The sequence below is a fragment of the Syngnathus typhle genome, linkage group LG11 (assembly GCF_033458585.1).
Source record: "Syngnathus typhle isolate RoL2023-S1 ecotype Sweden linkage group LG11, RoL_Styp_1.0, whole genome shotgun sequence".
NCBI lineage: Eukaryota > Metazoa > Chordata > Actinopteri > Syngnathiformes > Syngnathidae > Syngnathus > Syngnathus typhle.
This window is the reverse complement of record NC_083748.1, coordinates 3,152,116-3,167,590: the sequence shown is the minus strand read 5'-3', so window position 1 is coordinate 3,167,590 and position 15,475 is coordinate 3,152,116. Positions and strand designations below refer to the sequence as shown.

Genomic DNA, 15,475 nt, shown 5'->3' with positions numbered 1-15,475 from the left:
CAGTGAACGTCAAAGTCAGAGTTATCTCCATGGCTGCCACTCGAATTCTATTTTTTTGTCTATTGAAATGAGGTTGTCAAACAAATATAGTATAGTGCCAATAGGTATTGGGTCGTCTGCAAGGACAGAAGTAGTAGCCTGTTCTAAAAATATCTTATCAGTGATGGGACATTATGAAGGGCAGGTACCAATACCAGGTATCGGGCTGTTACTGGCCTAAATTTACGGTATCGGGGTACTCGAGGAGGCTGCCGATAGCAGCCCTGATACTTAAGGCAAAAATTATTTCTGATATTGAGTAAGTGCACGATATTGCGGCACTATGGCGAATCATAATCTATATTAGAAAAAGCCAAATTTGTTGTTACTTCGATGAAATTTTATAAATCAAAAGTAGGCTACAAGGGATACATTATCTGTAATATATCGGTCTGAAAAAAGGGATATCCAATATTGTGTTTATTATGTAACTATGGTATGTTTTCATAAAGTACAATAAGGTAGAGTGCTGAGTTTCCCATTATAATAAAAACATCACAAAAATGTTCTTTGTAGGGCTGGAGCAGATTCATTGTATTTATATGTGTTGCAATGTGTTTTGAGTACACATGATTTACAGATTATTTGATTTGGAAAATATGCAACAGCAAAAACATAAATATGTGGCCAAGACCAATCTGGGCTAAATTCAACTAATCCCAGACCTGCAAAGATCTTTATCGGACGGTCAAAACGTATCAGCTCAACATACTTCCTTGACACCAATCTTCCACTCAACACACAAGGCGAGATATGCAGGAACTCACCTGGCCGGGCGGGAGGAACTCATGGCTGTTTTCATTCATGTACATGTTGTCACCATCAAACTGCAACGAGAGGAGGAAACAATTAGACAAGCGGGAGGCTGAAGAGAGGCAAACAGTTCCCCAGTCAGTCTCCGGAAAAACCACGGCGACGCAGCAGCCTAATGACTACAAGTCGTCGGCTTACGGACCTCTGCGCTCTGGTGTGTGCCAGTAATTACAGTTCATTAGAGACACGCGTAATTAGGCCTTGTCAAAGCTTGTGTAACTCACACTTTTCCCCTCAGCGTGCCTCAAGCTTCAAACTGTGTGTGTGTGTGTGTGTGTGTGCACGACTTACAAAGTGACAAAGGCATAACAGGCTGTCAAATAAGCTGTCAAATAGCGTTTCACTCCTCTTGCAGTGTTTTAGCACTTCAGCTTCATTTAATACATGATTTGAAGTTGCTTTGAGCACACTACAAAAAAAAAAAGTCATGTCACAACATTATATAATTTGTATTTGACTGCTTTTTAGATAAAAAAAATATTTAATTCCTATGAATTTTCTTGGGAAAATACAACTCGAGTCTTATCGCTGTAAGAGGAAAAATACAGACCAATAAAAAAATTATTTTCACTCTGTGAGGTCTCTTTTTTTTCTTGAAACAATTATAAAAGTTTCTAGTATGCTGCTATTTCTGGATTCCGCAATGTAAGCAGAATTATTATCTTTGTGATGAACCAAGATAAAACATAGACTTTTTAATTTTTGCCTTTTTTCTGACACATTCTGAACAAAAGCAGTAATTGAATATTAGTTTCCCATTTTTGGATAAAGCAATGAAAATTAACATGGTTTTGATCCGATTCATCGATTAATCGATCGTTAAATGAATCATTATGTTCAGCCCTAATGGCTTGACATCTTAAAGACAGTATTTACTTTTATTATTTGCCAAAAATGCCGACACAAGTGTTTGCGGTTGAGTAAAACACGACACACTCTTAAGACAACAGTAGCGGCTATATTTCATCTCAAGGCTTCACGGACGTTGCACTTTGCTTCCTTGTAAGTGGCGGCTGCCAAAAAGTGTGACACAGACACAAGGACAGACATCTGGTCCAATGTCTGCGTTGTGTTGCTGCGTCTGTCTTTCAAGCTGCGGGCCTCTGGCTGCGACCTCGCTGTTAATCGTGCAACAAGCAAATAAACCGCAGGCACCCTGGCCACTTTCATGTGCTCTCCCACTTAAACATTCACCCACTCGCTGCTTTTTCATTTAGCTCAGGGGTGTACCTCTGTCTTCTCTGTAAGACCTAAAAGCTCGCTTATGTTTGATCGGGCACTGTGAATCAGCACCATTGGCCTTTTGTCAACCGTATGGCAAAGTGCAAAATTATTTCAGGCTCGCTCACACATTTTTTTGGCTCGAAGGCATGTTGGGAAAGGTTGGGAGGACGTTGTGTTCTTGTGAGAAAATGCCAAATAGGCCACTTTGCTAACAGCCTGGGAAAATAATCCAAAATGGCAATGTCATAAAAGAATGAAACTATCATATTAAAAAGACAAAGATGGCCTCATTTTCTTTTCTACCTGTCAGGTCATAACAACTATTTTTGAAGGATAATGTGATCATTCTCACAATACCCAAACATCACAATACGATATTAGCACGGTATGAACTTCAAGGTGACGATATAACAAAGCTCGCGATATTGGATAAAAACTCACATTATTGTAAAAAAACAAAAAACTTATGATATTGGAGTAAGAAGCACAATATTGTGTTTCTTGCACATAAAATGAATATTATTGGCCAGTCCTTTTATTTTCATGTGTTCTTATTGGTTCAAAGTATCATGTAGTTCACAATGCTACGTTCAACTGAAAAGTAATATATTTTCACGGAGATGTGCTGCTTATAATATCGTAACATGACGGCAATATTGTGGCAATATTAATATCGTAATATTGCAATATTGCCGTTAAGGCTACATCCAATGAATCCAATGAGGAAAAAACTAATTATTTTCCAGAAAAGTACATTTTTTGAGACAAACAAACTCAGAATGATGGGCCTAACATAAAGGTGATTTGTTTGCACGGAATAATTTCAAAGGTACAAAGGCAGTCCGAGCCACAAACAAGCAGTCCACTTTCTTGCGACATTATTCAAATGAAATCCCCAATTCCATTTCCATGTTATCATTGGCCCCGTGATGGAAGCCTTCTTTGAACAGCAAATGGTTTCATTCCGAGAGCGCCGTTAGTTGCCGTCGAGAACAATCATTACATTTTGCATCAGGTTGCTGAGGGGTAAAAAAAAAAAAAAGGTGAAATCACTTCCTTTGTTGCTCTCGAAAAACGACTTCACACTGCGTCCTTAACGCGCGGCCATGGAGCCGACAGTGTCTGTGAATGGCCTATTTTCACACCTGCGAATCTGCGCTCGATGCGTAATGCAAAAAAAAGGGAGCAAATAATTATACAGCACGGCAAAGAGCAAAGTGGAGTCACAGAGGGCAGAATAACACACAATATCTACATTGAGGGGTCCAAAAAATGTGCCTGGCTCTCTGTGGTCACAAAGCGGTCATTTGGGCAAAGTGGGCTATAATTATGTTACAGTGCGGATACAGTTGAGATCTCTGCGCGGAATGAAAGCTCTACATACTCGCAGGTTAGTCATGTTTACCCACGGCTAAATTGAATTTAATAGTCTGACGTCATTGTGGGTAATGACTTATTCTCTTATTTCCACATGCTGAACATTAACACTTAAAAAAAAAAAAAGATTTGGCCAAGACATGATATGACATACAGAGAATTTAATAACGCAAAATGGCTGCGTCAGAGAAAAATTTTACATTGGGGGATGCACGCGTGTATGGGGATAAATGCCGTAATATGAAGAAAAAAAAGTTCAAACTGGGTATTGTTCCAAAAAACATAATATAGTCGCAATCTTACAAGAATAAAATAATAGTTGTCAATTAAAACATTTTGTTTTTCTTTTATTTGATTTTGTTTATGATGGGAGGCATCCCCAGTTTTTCTTAAAAAACACATTTCAAAGTTTATTCCCGTTTCTTGGGTTAAAAAAAAACATTACCGTATTTTAAATGGATTTATGGAGCAACATGTGTCTCTCCCAAATCCTTACCCTATAGATCAGTTTTTTTTCTCCAGTCACCCCGATGTACTCACTGTGAACCTGTTGACGCACGGCAAAGAGCGAATGGCACAGTTCCTCGTTTCATTGTGTGTTTGCCTTCCCCGGTCTTAGAGGTCATCAATCACAGCGTTCAACACAATGGAGGGGAAGAAAACAGACACGCAGAGAAGGATGGATGGATGACTGAATAGATAGATGGATGGATGAAATGCTCCAGTGAAGACATTTTCAACGAGTCCGTGAACAAGCGACTTCGCAGATACCCGCTTTGCATAGTAGCTGTGCAAATATACGCGAGAGGGGGTAAAATGATAACATGGTCAAATTGCTAGCAATGTAATGCAGTAAGTTTTAGAGAAGTCACCAACAAAATAATGATGAGAGAGAAAACCAACTATGGCGACATATTTCTTACATGTTTGCCGAGCTGGAAGCAGGCAGGATGTAAGAGTTGAGAAAACAACACAGACAACCGTAATTGTCATTTGAAAAGCAAAGTGTAATTTCTTGCTAGAAATTGCATGTGTACCCCAACTCACCCCCAAACGCAGTACAGTCCAAATACCTGTGTCAGGGCTACGGTCATGAGAGCATTCACGTTGACTGGCTGCACACACATACACACTCATGCACATCCACAAATGCATGCATAACCAAACAGAGAGAGTAATGGGGGATGGTGCACTGCACAGTAGATATGGATTGCCTTTGTGAATATATTCACTGCTGCATTTTACCTCCATGTGTGCGCGTATGTGCGTGTATATGTGTGTGTGTGTGCCTTATGTGCATGTTCAGAGTGATATATTCTCTGCAAACACCATCGCACTGTTTGTGTAATAGGACCTGACTAATAATACACAACGCTGATCCCTGCCAGATGAAGATAACACTTCCTATGATATTTATTTTTTTCCCAGAGCCAAAACCACACCCACAGGTCCGACAGAGCGCACAGAAATATGGTGTTCATTAGTTTGAAACTAGAAAAAAAACATGATTACATATATGCTTTTTTAAACGTCCAAGTGAATGTATATACAATTAGATTGCTTCTTTGAGTAAATAAAACAGTTGAAAAACAAAAGAACTACAAAATAATATCATACAAACACATCCAATTTTTCTACATAAAAAATGGAATATTAATAATAATATTAAAAATATTCAATTATCATTTAATATTAGTATTTAAAATGAACAATTAATTTTTTTTTAAATAATAATTTGACTTGACTAGTAAAACGCCACCATTAATTTAATAATACAAACAAGATCATTGGTTTTCTTTACACGTTTCCGATTTTTGGCTTAGTAAATAAAATACATTCAATAAAACGGGCTTCTAACGTGTCATATGGCAGCAAAAGGGAGGAAAAATAAGAAAGCAGGGAGGGAGACCCAAACAAACAGGACCTCAAACAATAAATAGAAGACATGAGCTCCATTTGTAATGGACTGTCAGCAGCGAGCTGAGAGGAGAAATGAAACGAAGGCAAGCGAGTGAACGGCTCCCCTGAGAAGACGCATCCCCCGTCTTGCTTATGATGGACTTAATTGCCTCTATCAGTGTTAAGATGTAACATTCGTCTTAGCTTTATTGCCAGGCTTTATGGTCTTGTCCATCACGCCGAGGGGGCTTTCAAATGATGCCTTGACATAATGAGGCAGGTTACAGAGCCGCCGAGGTGATCTGGAGGCTGCTGGGGGTAAATTTAGAAAATCAGAGGAGGCCAGCCAACATTGTTTTGATGGAGAAGTTGACACTTTCGAGTGCACATGACCCTCCCCCCAAAACAAACTGGTATGGTGTAGGGTTTCTCATGGTTGCACAATTGCACCATTGTTCCGCTGTTAACATATTGAAAACAAAGCTAATGCATTGCTGATAATATGCTATGACACCCCTGATGCTCACCTTCTCCTTCACCCTCTTTCCATTAAAAAACAAACAAACTCTGGTGCGTTTGCCTTAGAAAATACAGATTAGCTTAATGATAACAAACTGCTGCTGAGCACCAATAGTTGGCAACACGTACGTAAAAGTTCTCAAATTCCATTTTTTTTCCATAACCAATCTATAACATAGCCATCAATGTTCACTATTCTAGTGTAGCAGAGAAACCGTGAGACATACAAACAAGTGTACTTATTGAATGTGAGCTGCCCTCATTTATTCCCAGAATTCCATTTCTTTCTACCTTTGTGCTCTTTCATCCTGAAGATAAATGATTTTACTTCACTAGACCTTGAGAACGTGAGAGTGGAAAGAAATGTGACTCTTTTCTTATTCTGCTTTGGTTTCATTTCGACTTGATTGCACGGTGATCCGCACACAGTCAAACAAAAAAATGATGAGGGGGACTCTGGCTGAATTAGTCGACTTCACTGGGGAAGGGAGAAGCGCGGGGAGGGGCGGGGGCTTTGTCGGCATCCTCTGGGGAAAGGGGAGGGGGCTGGGGACCCTTGAAAGGTTCCCATTGTGCGCCCGGTGTGATGATATATGCAAGTGGATTGGATGGATTTAATGAAACATGGGCTCAAGTCATCACGTGAGTGCAAGCTAGAGAAATTGAAATGATAAGTCACAGTCACGGGTGGAATTTCAGCTCGGAGGTCCATTATTCATATGTGCTTTCCGCACAACTAGGGTCACTTTATTCGCTTGTCGAGTGTCAAAGTAAAATGCTGAATGTTGTTTTATGGCTTGTGTAAACTGGAATAAATTAATGTCTGTTGGGTTATTTGTCATTCGTTTAAATGTCCAGTGTTGCGTCGAGGTCTTAAGCCATCATTGGATTTGCCTTTGAAGCAAGTCTAATAAACTGAATTTTGTGCGCAGTACCCAGCTCAGTATTTCATTTGCATTGCTTTACAGTTTTGTGCGTATGTGACAAAATGGCGGCACTCCCAGTTAAAATTATGATCGGATGGACTGTTCTAATGGACGCCACCCCCCATTCAGAATAAAAGCAAAATGGCCTTGATCGGGTTAGAATATTCCAAATAGCATGAATTATTTTCAGTTACGTTTTGAAACTAAATGTTGCATCCAGTTCTGTCAACAGAACCCAATCTGACATTCAGGATACATTTAATGTTCTCTCCATCACTGCCACGCTCACATCCAGCCGGAATATTCTATTACCAAAGTAATTGCGCACGCCGGCCCTGACAAGAGCTCATTAAAGCGTAATTATACACATGTTGTTTTGTACAAACATCTCCATTTGAGTCTCGCTGCCTTGTAATTGTTCTGCGGGGACGAGCGGCGCAGGTTTTTGCAGATTGGAGACGAGAGGAAGAGAAAGCACTTCAGAGAGAGAGAGAGAGAGAGAGAGAGAGAGAGAGAGAGAGAGAGAGAGAGAGAGAGAGAGAGAGAGAGAAGTGGAAGTAGGTCATGCCTCTCCATAAACAAGGCATGGTTTCTAAAATAATATAGCCATCCATTGGAAGTAATGCCAAACAAGTGAGCGAATGCAGAGCTCATGTAATATTTACAGAGCACTAATACATAGATGGCTGCTTTTCTTTTTCTGGGGAAGGCCCCTCCCCTTCTAAGCCAGAGGTTGCTTTTTTCCTTTTTCATCATCTTTGGCTCTAACCCCCACCCACCCCTGCATTCTTGCCATTTGAATTTCAGAGAAAGCCAATTACATTTATATGGCAGGGAATGTTTGTGCATGTGTGTGTGTGTGTGTGTGTGTGTTCCTTTCTGCTCCTCCTCCCTCCCGCCATCCCTTTATGCTCATTGGCTTCACCCATACATTTTTTTTTGCAGGGCCCTATTTGCAGCATGGCCGATGATACCGCCACAGAGAATTGAACGTTTAAATAAGTCTTCAAGGCCCAGCTGGTGCTGTGAGGTCACCAGGCACTTGTTCAATGTCCGAGCACAGCGTGCAGCCCCCCCGAGTGCCGGGGCTAACTGACTGTGTCGACTTTAGGCCATGGTTCTGGGTTTTTTTTTTTCTTCCCCCATCTGGTTATAAGGCGGCTGTGCGATGGGGAAAGAGCGTAAACGAACAGATTTTCGGTGTTTGGTGCAGTGGGAAATATGATCTTTGGGGTTATGTTTTTTGTATTGGTATTCTGGGAAAAAGTGTTTAATTACAATTACATGCTTCTCGACAATCTTCGTTGGCCTGAAATGAGCCGTCAATCATTGACCATCCGGCATCAGTGCCACTTAGTACATACACCAAATAGTCTGTCGTATGCATCACCAAGGGAAAATAAATATCCTGTCATGCCATTGTTCCCGCTTTGATGCATCACAATCATATCTAGGACAGTTTCTTTGGGTGGAATGTCTTTTTTTTTTTCCTTTGTTTGTTTATACAGTCGACTGTGTGAAATACTTCATTCTTAACACAATATAAGCGCTGCATCACTCAGTCGAGCTGGCCGAGCAAAATGAAAATTGAGGCAGGTTCTATTATAATCTGGAATACATTAATTAAAACAACCTGCTTATGGAGGAATGTACTTACAGTGTGTGTGTGGGTGTGTGTGACTGTGTGTGTGCACGTGTCACATCTTTCCTGCCTCCTTAATAGTCTCACTCTCTTAGCTATTCGCTACAGAACAGCTCTCATGCAATATTAATATCCCACCAAAATATGGAATACGGTACCCAAACTGTCTTTCTCTCTCTCGACATAATTGACTATGCAAGGCTCCAAATCAACTCGGAAAGAGACAGCGAGCAAGAGGAATACGTGGGATCCAATGCAAGAAAAGCAATCCTTAGATGATCCCATCGTCTTATCGCTACAGCACATTGTGAACTTTCACCCCTGTGGATCAAATCTGTCTAAAGCCCAAACAAAATAAACCTGTGTACAAAGTTGTTGTTTTTTACAACCCTGCTACAAAAACAAACTTGTCCAACTTTGCTTTTCATCACTGCTAAGTAATACATTTAAAACCTAGCCATGTAAAATGTGGCTTAATTAGTATCAGTGGAATGAATTATATACGGTCGTACTGCAATATAACTTTGTGACAGTAGAAAATATGTATTTATTCTTAGAAATGTGCCCGTACAAATTGCACTACTTGCAATGAAAAATACAAGTGTTTGAAATTAAATTAGACTAGCATCCCGGAAAGCTCCCCGGAAGGTTCCCCTGTATTTAACACAAATTAAACTCCGCTGAAATATGTTCTTACGAGCAAGTATCGAGGTCAAGCATCTGCACTCGGTGGGTGAGGTTTGGTTTCACCCACCTTGACAGGAAATGAGGAGGTGTTGGAGATGGAGGTTTTCGAAACGAAGTAGGCGGCTGCAACGGAAGCGCCCGGCCCACTTTTAACTGAACTGGTGGCGGCTGGTGTTAGCGCTGGTGCTTGAGGACACAGATCCAGATCAGAGGATTACAAAAGGGGAAGGAAGAGGGACGGAGAGGGGGCGGCTTGTCCACCTTGACACAGGCTCTCTCTCGCTACAGCGCCTGATAAGTGCAATGGAAAAACGTCTGCTTTTCCTTCTGCATGTTAAGTGCTTTGCATTGCTCCTCATGCAGACGCCATGCAAGCTGATACTTTGCTGAGGACAGGCCATAAAAGGCGTACACTAACCTCCAATGTCAAGCAGGAGACATTCTGGGAGGTTGCTTGGTTGACTTCCAAGTTTTTTGTATTTCAAAATACATGCTCCTAGGAGAAATACTGATGTAAAGGGGATTCATTGTTGACTATTATTTGATTTGGGGGGAAAACAAAGGTGCCTTGACATACAAAAAAAAAACAGGAATATAGGAAGAGGGGAAAATAATTGCAATTAGATTATTTGTACCCGTTTTACTATTTTGGTTGAAATTTTTCATTGAGACATACATACACCCCCAAAATTTTGTTTTAACATTTGAAGATATTTTGCACCCATAATTTGGTCGATTTCTTTCCCCCCACTTTGAAAAGCATTGTGATTGTCTGTAGTCTTCTCCCCAAAAAATGAATATTTTAATTTCAAACAATTTTATATTAATTTATTTATTTTCCTAAGAAAATTGTTGATTTTTTTTTATATATACTTGCATGTGTCCCAAAATCTACATTGCAATTGTTTGAATTTTGGCCCATTCAATGTTGGTAATTCTGAAGGGAGGCCTTATACATTCTCTTTACCATAGAACAACATTTTTTTGAACATGTTTGGCTTTATGCGGATTTTGAAGATTTGAGAATCCACTGCGAGCGGATATATATCTTTACAACATCACGCATGCCTTCGACACAGAACTCATCGCCGTGATTTGCGAGCGTCTCTCTCTCAGGCTGAACGACTAACGGTATTCGCTTTAGATATGGAGCAGGTGGAAATGCTTTGTAAGCAGTCTCGCTCTTTCTGGATTCATAAATAATGTAGGGCGTGAAACATCAATGGGATTTCAGCTGTAATGAAGAAAAAAAAAAAGGTGGACACTAACAATCTGCATTGATGGACTCACCGCCCCCCACGTTCCCCGAAGCAGCCGGGAGATAATTCAAGAAGCGCTTGCGACAATTGCAACGCCAGATGAAATTAAATTGTCTCTTTTTTGCTCTATTGTTGCCGCCATTGTCTCTTCTTTGTCACATAAAAGCAAGGCAAGCTAGATGGTAATTATGATTTGCACGCAATACTGAAAGATGTCCTAAAGACAGTGGTGGTGTTTAGAGCGAAAGTAGTCTTGCAGCACTTTGTCAAAGTCAAAATATTTTCTGCAAGTGCAGCATCACTAAAACTTCAGTGAGTTGCAGTGCAATTGGTTTTGGAATGAAATATTTCATGCAAAAAAAAAAAAAAAGGCTACATAACAGTTGGTGGCCTTTTGGCTTCACACTTGTACAAAGCTGCCAACCAGGCAGACACCACACAAACCCAAAGAGAAGTTCAGATGGCTGCTTTGTCGGAAGCTTTGTGGCAGCCAACGGGGCACCCTACCGAGCATGGGGGAAGTTCACGTTGGTAAAAGTTCACAAAGTTTAACAATTTAATTTCAGTCTGGCTAATGAAAATGAAAATACAACATACAATACAATTCCCTCAGAGAGCCTGAACTGTCAGAAAGAAATTGACCTACGATATTGAACATATCGCGGGTCATAATGGTGGCCACTTGATTTAACACAAATGCCAATAGAGGAAACGTTTTCTCCAAAAACTGCTGAACAAATATTTTTCTGTTGAAACTGTTGGACTTGAAAGAATATTGAACATTCTGAAATTTTGCTCAAAACGACTACCGTAATTTTCGGACTATATTGGGTGGGGGGGGGGTGACTTATACTCAGGAGCGACTTATATATGTTTTTTTTCACAAATCTTTACTTGATCATTAACACATCACTTACTTACAAGTATAGTTGACCAATTGACATGTTATTTTTAGTATAGTTGATCACTTTACATGCTTTGATATCTTTATCTTCAACATATTCAAAACATGAAAAATAGAGAGAAAAAATCAAATAAAGTAATTAACACTTTAAAGTGCCATATCCTCTGGACATGTCCTCTGTCACCAGGATGACATAAAGGATGAGAAATTTGATCAATGGATTTAATGATTTGGAGTGACACAAATGGTTTGATAATATTGTTGTTTATGTGGTAGTTATTTAAAATATAGTTTATATATCGTTGTATGGGCCTGTGGAATAATTGGAACTGCGGCGCTGCACACGGCATTGTTGACAAAGGACGATCGATGGATTTAATGAACTGGAGTGACACAGATGGTTTTATGAACATGTTATTTATGTAATAGTTTTTTTTAAATAACTGAATGTTACGTCAGGCCCGTTCTCAGCTCCTCGTTTGTGTTTGTCACGTTAGCATACCATATCGTTTAGCCTGTTGTTGCTCGTTCATGTCTGTTCTTGGTGTTGGATTTTGTCGAATAAATTGCCCCCCAAAATGCGACTTATACTCCGGAGCGACTTATATATGTTGTTGTTTTTTGGGCATTTTATGGCTGGTGCGACTTATACTCCGGAGTGACTTACAGTCCGAAAATTACGGGAGTTTTAAAAGTAAAGCAGAAATTGACTCAATCTGCTCCAGAATGAAAATAGTTTAACATTTTGAATGACATTGAATCTATGAGTGGAAACACATTTGAATCCAAAGACATTTCTGGATCCCTAGTCCACAAATAAACCATAGTGTCTAACCACTTATTATTATAACAAAATACAGCATGTGACAAGACTCACCCCTGAGGATGGCAGTCTCTTGGCGTCGGGGTTGGGGCGCATGGGCAGGGAACTGTAAAGCCTCACGCCTCGATCTGCACCGCTGTATCTGCTCTGTGAAAACAAGACAACAAGTTTTTAGTATCACTTTTCATCAGTCAAGAATAAAGGTTACCAATAATGGTAGCTCATCGTATGTGACCAAACCCAGAAAACTGTTTACTGGGACTTCCTGTGGACAGTAGGCTGCGATAACTAACCTATGACACGATTTGGTTTGAAGCCCAACTTGCTAAAATCAAATACAATGTTATTATTTATCGACACAAATGTGAGATATGTAAACGCAAGCAAAGAGCAAACGCGGGATAGATACACTCACAGTGTTACCGAGTAGGGACCCAAAATCTCACTCCGTGCACGGAAGTCAGGCGACTGACTGTAAACACAACAGAATAGATTAATTTGAAAAGAGCTGCATGCTTCAATTCCCACTCAAGCAGCTTGCTTGTTCTTGATTAATGCAATCGTAAAACTATCGTAATGTGGACCGCAAACAGTTTCCCGACGAAAACATTGTATGTTTAAAAATAAATTTAAAAAAAACAGCGACACATACCTGCATTCAAATGGACAATACGGGTCTACACACAAGCATAAACAGCCTCACTCGCTGTATATATTATATGTGCTATAAACAGATTGTGTTTATGGGCCTGCTGTGAATGCATAGTGATTACCATGCAATTACCGTGCAGCAAAACCCACAAGCAATGTATGCCAAAGCTTATTTCCCATACCATGTATGGAAGATAATGGGCCACGGGATAAAAGCAAAAGCATGCTCTATGCAGTAAGCTATTAGCAGTGTTGGAATAATGTGCATATTAACAGGATGCTGAGCTAATGGAGCTTAGTCGCGGCATACTACGAGTGGACTTAATGAAAGGTCATGATTTCCATGCATGTTTGGCAAACCACGTTGTTAGGGCGTAAACTCGGCGTGAACCTTCGATTTTCTTTACCAAGCGTTTGTAATGAACTTTTCCCGGTGGCGAGGTTGATGATTTATGAATACATGGATTTTGTTCTAAATTCTGGTCATAACTTAATAAATCAATTGTTATTGTAATGCTGCATATAAACATCATTTTTCCAACCATCTAGTAAGCAGTGCAACATTTTGACTATTCCAACAATGGCTCTGTAAAGCCGCTAGGCACAGCTGAGGGGATATAGTTACCTGTAACGTTAGCCGTTTCACGTTATAGTACACGACGCGCAGATGTGGTGTGCTTAATGCAACACATGTGTTTTCTTAAGGCAACATTCTTCCCGGCTTAACTAAAAAAAAATAAAAAATACATCACACCGCATTGATGAGAGGAATGTGTTGCCCCAGACGAGGGGAAATCCCATCACTCAGCGATTGTATACTATATGCTGTGTGTATACATTTTGTAGACCGCTCTGTATGTACAGTATGCACTTAGCAATGCATGACCAACGAGTGACATTAATGCAAATATTGATGAAAATAAATCGCATTACCCTACAGAATGTCACAGCAGTGGTTAAGAAAATGTGAACACCATTTCCTTTCAAATTTGAATTGTTCTTAAAGACCAGTAAAGAAAAATACAACTTGCATGCAGTTTTATCCTGGAGCAAAAATGTCATAGAAAAAAATTCAATGTTCTATAGATATATACAACAAGCAAGCACTTATAAACTGTAGTAATACACTTGCACGACACTTATGTCGAGTAGTGTCAGTGCTTGAATGTAACCAGATGTTATGATGTCATATGAGAAAATATATGACGAACAGAGGATGTTGTGCAGTTGCTATAGAACAGATTGAGGTTCCCATCATACATGTCGTAAAAACATGCAGGACGGTGGCTATAGAATCCCATTGTGTTACTGATGGTGATGACACATGTACGACCTGCAATACATGTAATGTAATTAGCGATTACCCACGATTACATCAAAAAATATATGCGGGTGTATTGGAATATATTTTTTGCATATTATTGAAGAGAGTAGTGTTTTTTTTTTTTTTTTTTTTTTTAAAACAAGTTGACATTGAAAATCCAAGGATTCTAGTCTCTTTAAATATACAACATTTTAGTTTGCTTGCCTGGGGGCCATTTGGGCCAGTGACCCACATACTCCAGCAGATGGAGCTGTGATTAAAAAACAACAACAGGTGTTACAGGTGAAGACTTGCTTTATACAGCGACCGTCTAGACTGGAGTGAGACCACAACAAACTCGCTTTAGGCCTCAGCAAAGGTTGACCCTCAAAGGAATGACACAACATTTTACTTATTGCCCAAGTCTCTCCCTCACAGTCTAAAGAAAAGAAGATGGACTTTTCTTTTTCACTCAAAAACCGCTCGTCTGTTTTTCACGAGGCGGTTTGCCGACAACAACGTCGTTACAACAACGTGACAACCGCCCAGCGTGGCAAAAACAAAATCTCGGCCGCCGGCTGGCTGGCAGCGTTGAAAGACAACAGATGCCTGCCAGAAGATTTGGACGTTTCTTCTTCTTTTTAACTACCTGCAGCATCTGGAGAGAATGAATCTTGGAGAAAAATACTTGAATAGGAAATCCTGTGACTGCAATGTTATCTGGTTTCCTTGAACACATCGTGTACCATCTGCGTGGCGTCATACGGCTCTTTAGCATAACGGAAAGAGAAGGGGGCGAAATGACATTCTGAAAGTATTTGCTTAGCATCTGAGGAGTAACAACAAATGACAAATAAAGCCTTATCACAAATTACAACAAAAATATTGTTCAATAAATTTTCAAGCAATGGTGGGAACACATTTTGATTGCAGTAACCGTGGAAACAATTATCTACATTTTGTTCTTGGGTTAGGGCAGGTGACTGTGATGGAGGTGATGATAACAACGTGGGAGGAAGAGACGAAGTGGAGGAGGAAGAGCTGATGTGCTGACAACAGCCACTTGATTTGGTTTCACAGAGAACTGTTACGCCGCTTTGAATTAAAGAGTCCAATTGTAAGATTTGACGGCAGCCGCTGAGCTCAGCTGAATCCTTTCGGCTATATCTGTGTGTGCGTCCTCTTCGTGGCATGCCTACATATGCTCTAATACTGCACAGTATGTGATTGCAGAGGTAAAATGAAGGAAAAAAAAAAGCAAAAATTATGTGTGCAACAAAGTGTTATGATGGATTTTTCTTTCGCCAATAAAAAAGTAGTTAGGATCACTAGGGAAAAAAAATTAACGTTTATGAGAAGTGTTGTATTTTCATGGTAGAAAAAAAAATCAATATATTTTTCAAGTTAAA

At 39.9% G+C, this 15,475-nt stretch overlaps 1 protein-coding gene across 4 annotated transcripts in view; it reads right to left on the bottom strand.

Moving 5' to 3' along the window:
* Positions 1-15,475, bottom strand: part of tox2 (TOX high mobility group box family member 2) — a 65,982-nt gene that overhangs the window by 35,421 nt on the left and 15,086 nt on the right. For 3 of the 4 annotated variants that reach the window (XM_061291965.1, XM_061291968.1, XM_061291966.1), the window contains exons 2-3: positions 12,167-12,259; positions 807-866 (exon numbers count right to left, since the gene is read on the bottom strand). In XM_061291965.1, the coding sequence (XP_061147949.1) occupies positions 807-866; positions 12,167-12,259 (153 nt within the window). Of the gene's footprint in view, positions 1-806; positions 867-9,193; positions 9,313-12,166; positions 12,260-15,475 lie in introns of all 4 variants that reach the window. The other variant, XM_061291967.1, reaches the window with a different exon arrangement.